Source organism: Fulmarus glacialis, unplaced genomic scaffold, assembly GCF_000690835.1.
Source record: "Fulmarus glacialis isolate BGI_N327 unplaced genomic scaffold, ASM69083v1 scaffold33967, whole genome shotgun sequence".
Taxonomy (NCBI): domain Eukaryota; kingdom Metazoa; phylum Chordata; class Aves; order Procellariiformes; family Procellariidae; genus Fulmarus; species Fulmarus glacialis.
The window spans coordinates 1-2935 of record NW_009225666.1 but is presented as its reverse complement, the minus strand read 5'-3'; the positions used below and the strand labels follow the sequence as shown (position 1 = coordinate 2935).

At 50.9% G+C, this 2935-nt stretch overlaps 1 protein-coding gene across 1 annotated transcript in view; it reads right to left on the bottom strand.

The window, feature by feature from the left end:
* LOC104080234 (solute carrier organic anion transporter family member 2B1-like) overlaps nt 1-2237 on the bottom strand; it is a 4229-nt gene extending 1992 nt beyond the window's left edge. Inside the window, exons 1-2 of the mRNA XM_009582553.1 lie at nt 2065-2237; nt 142-206 (exon numbers count right to left, since the gene is read on the bottom strand). Of these exons, the coding sequence (XP_009580848.1) occupies nt 142-206; nt 2065-2195 (196 nt within the window). The 5' untranslated portion in view covers nt 2196-2237. The remainder of the gene's footprint in view (nt 1-141; nt 207-2064) is intronic.
* Between the last annotated feature and the right edge of the window lie 698 nt (nt 2238-2935).

Below are 2935 nucleotides of genomic sequence, written 5' to 3'. Positions count from 1 at the left end.
TTAGGAGAGGCTTTGGTCAGTCTGAAACTCTGAATAAACAGCACTTCTGCAGCCCTGGGGCTGCTCAGGGATGGAATCCCCATGACTCCCCAAGAGCCGCCATGATTTTCCAGGACGGCGTTTCAACACGTTTTAATTTACCTAAAACTCTCAGCAGCATGAACTGTATCCCAACCGCAAACGATTTGTCTTCAGGCTGGATGCTCCTGAAAAACAAAATGGAAAGCATGCCCTCTGGCATTTACACAAAGATGGATGTTTCCCTCCCTGGCATCACATGCAGTCTTACCCAAAAAGTCACCCTTCAGCCCAACCACCAAGGACCTCAGGCAGTTCCCATTTACGTCAGCAAAAATGATGTTTCGTTCATTAGGAAGTTAGAAGCTTACCACAGCCTTTTCTTGGCCTGAAAAACCTACCAAACACTGTAAGAGACAGGGTGGAGCTCAGCAAAGTATTTTTGCTTTTAATTTGAAGAATCCATACGAGTAACACACAAACAGAAACCAATATAGCCGCTGTCTCTGCCAAACACAAGCAATACAAGGGATGCTTTTTGTAACTGAAAGAGAAAAGTGATTTACCCGTTGAGGAAGTGGCTTTTTTTGAGGTGGGATGCCCCAGTGCATATTTTGGTGGTACCCCAGCTTTCTGAAATAAATATTTCAGGCTGTGTTTCCTGCTGGGGTCACACATGGTAGAGGACTGGGTGGCAAAGGACCCCCCAGAGTCATCCCACCTCAGGGGACTCAGCTTTCCTTTCCTCTCTGAATGCCTGGCGTATGCATAGCTCACTCATGGCATAAAGGGTGATTTCATAATGCCTGGGGGTGGAGGTAAAAACCAGGTTTTAACCACAGCTTTTTCCTAAAAAGCAACTGTTTGGAGTCATTCGACCACAGAAACGTGCTTGGAAATATCATTTATAGACTAATACAGACATTCCCCCATGGCTTTCCCCTGTCCCCCAGCAGAGCCCCAGCCTCAGCCTCTCCTGCCCGACCCAGGCTCCAGCCCCACCGGCCTGGGGCTCGTGCCGAGGCTGGCTCCGTCCCGCCGCTGCCTGCCCCGCAGGCACCTTTCCAAGGGTGCGGGATACTAGAGTCCTAATTGCTTCTCTGCACTAGCAAGGGAGGCTGTATTCAAGCAAGATCCATCAGAAGGAAGGAAGGGTAATTAAACTTCTTAACTTAACATGGAGCTGCATTAAAAAGTGCCAAAGTACTGCCGTGCTAAATTAATGCTAAGTTAATGGTACATCTCATTACTGAGGTATCAGCCGTGGGTGGGGAGAAGGAACAGGATGGCTGCTGGATCTGAAGGTTGTGCTGAGACCAGGAATGGGGGGTGCTGAGGGCAACGTGGGGTTCCTGCGAGCCCCAAGGCCCCGTTGGTGGGTGTAGGTGCCATGGGGGCCTGGCATGGCGTGACACCCGCTCACCCACTGGCTGCTCCTTGCCTGAGCCTGTTGGTGAACACCACGTTGCCTGCAAGAACAATTGGCCATGCAGCACTGGGTGGCTTCATGATAAAGCCTCCAGCAGCCTGAAATCTCCACTTGCTGCTTAATTCCCCAGGGCGTTCAGCAGCAACAGCCAAAGAGATTGCCTTTGTAGTCTTAGGGCAGCAGGAGCTCTGTTAGTGCAGGGTCTTCAAGAGCAAGTCCTGAAGGTCTCTCCTCCTTCAACATTTGAGACTGGAGATGCTCGATGTTTCTGTCCTGCCCAGACATGCCAGGTCTTTGCTAGCAAAGCACAGCCTGCTCCCCAGACAGACATAGCCTAGAAGATGGACAATCATGTGCACTGCCAGATGACAGGAGCAGGAAAGCCCCGTTCCCCATTCCCTGCACCAACAGATGCAAAAACCATGTAAAAGCAACGTGAGGAACTGAGCACGAGGTGCAGTATAGGGCTGATTTAACCCTCCAGTCCCTCAACTGGAGAAAACCTTCCTCCGCAATTCAAGGACCCCTTGGTTTTCCAAATGCAACCTCTGGAAGCCTTTTCTGCCGTGCTTAAAGGAGTGGCTGCACCTAGACCATGGCCAACCCAGTCTGCTCACCTGAGGATAAGCATGAAGGACGGTGTGTGGGACGTGCTGGCGAGGATCCCCGCCAGGCAGGACAGGACCACAAAGGGTAGGAAGAGGTGGGAGCAGCCGGTGCCGCAGGTCCCGGGCTTGGCAGACCCCATGAGCCCATTTTCAGAGATGCAGCTGCAGTTGGTGTAGTTCTGCAAAGAGGAGAGAAAACCCAGAGGCTGCTCATTTGCTCAAAGCTATGGAGATACCAGGGATAGCTGCCAGCTGTCATAGGGAGGGAGGGTGTTTAGGTTTTGTCTGTAAATAATTAGCAGTAATTAGCACTCAACACTTCAGGGAGCAGGGGGAAAAAAAGAAAAAGAAACACATACAATGAAGCTGGCTGGGGATAACAGACTGAGTGGATAAGGAAACACATATTCCCATCCCCACTTCCAGTCCCCAACATGCTGCCATCTCTGAAAGGAGGTCCCAGTCCCACCAGGTCCCATGGGCATCACTAGGATGTCACACGGGTGAGCACGTGCAGGTGATGGGGAACAAGAGCAGTACCTTGGTTCATCTCTCTGTGCTTCCAGAGGCCACTGGAAGTGCTCCCAACCCAGATGCATCCTTGCCTTGTTCATGTGAACCCCAGAAATGCCTCCCTACCCCCTGCAGCAACCCTTCTACGCTCGTGCTTCCAGTCCTGTGTTTCACGCCTGTTGTGCACTAAAGATGCTTACGCACAGGTTTATTTCAATGTCATCATTTGCCAGCTGAACGCTTCGGCATCCTGCATAAATCTGGACTCTTGGCATGGAAAAATCCCACCCACAGCTGATAAAACATTGAAGCCTGATGTGAGCTTACTGGCCTGTGCATTTACATAGAATCATAGAATCATAGAATC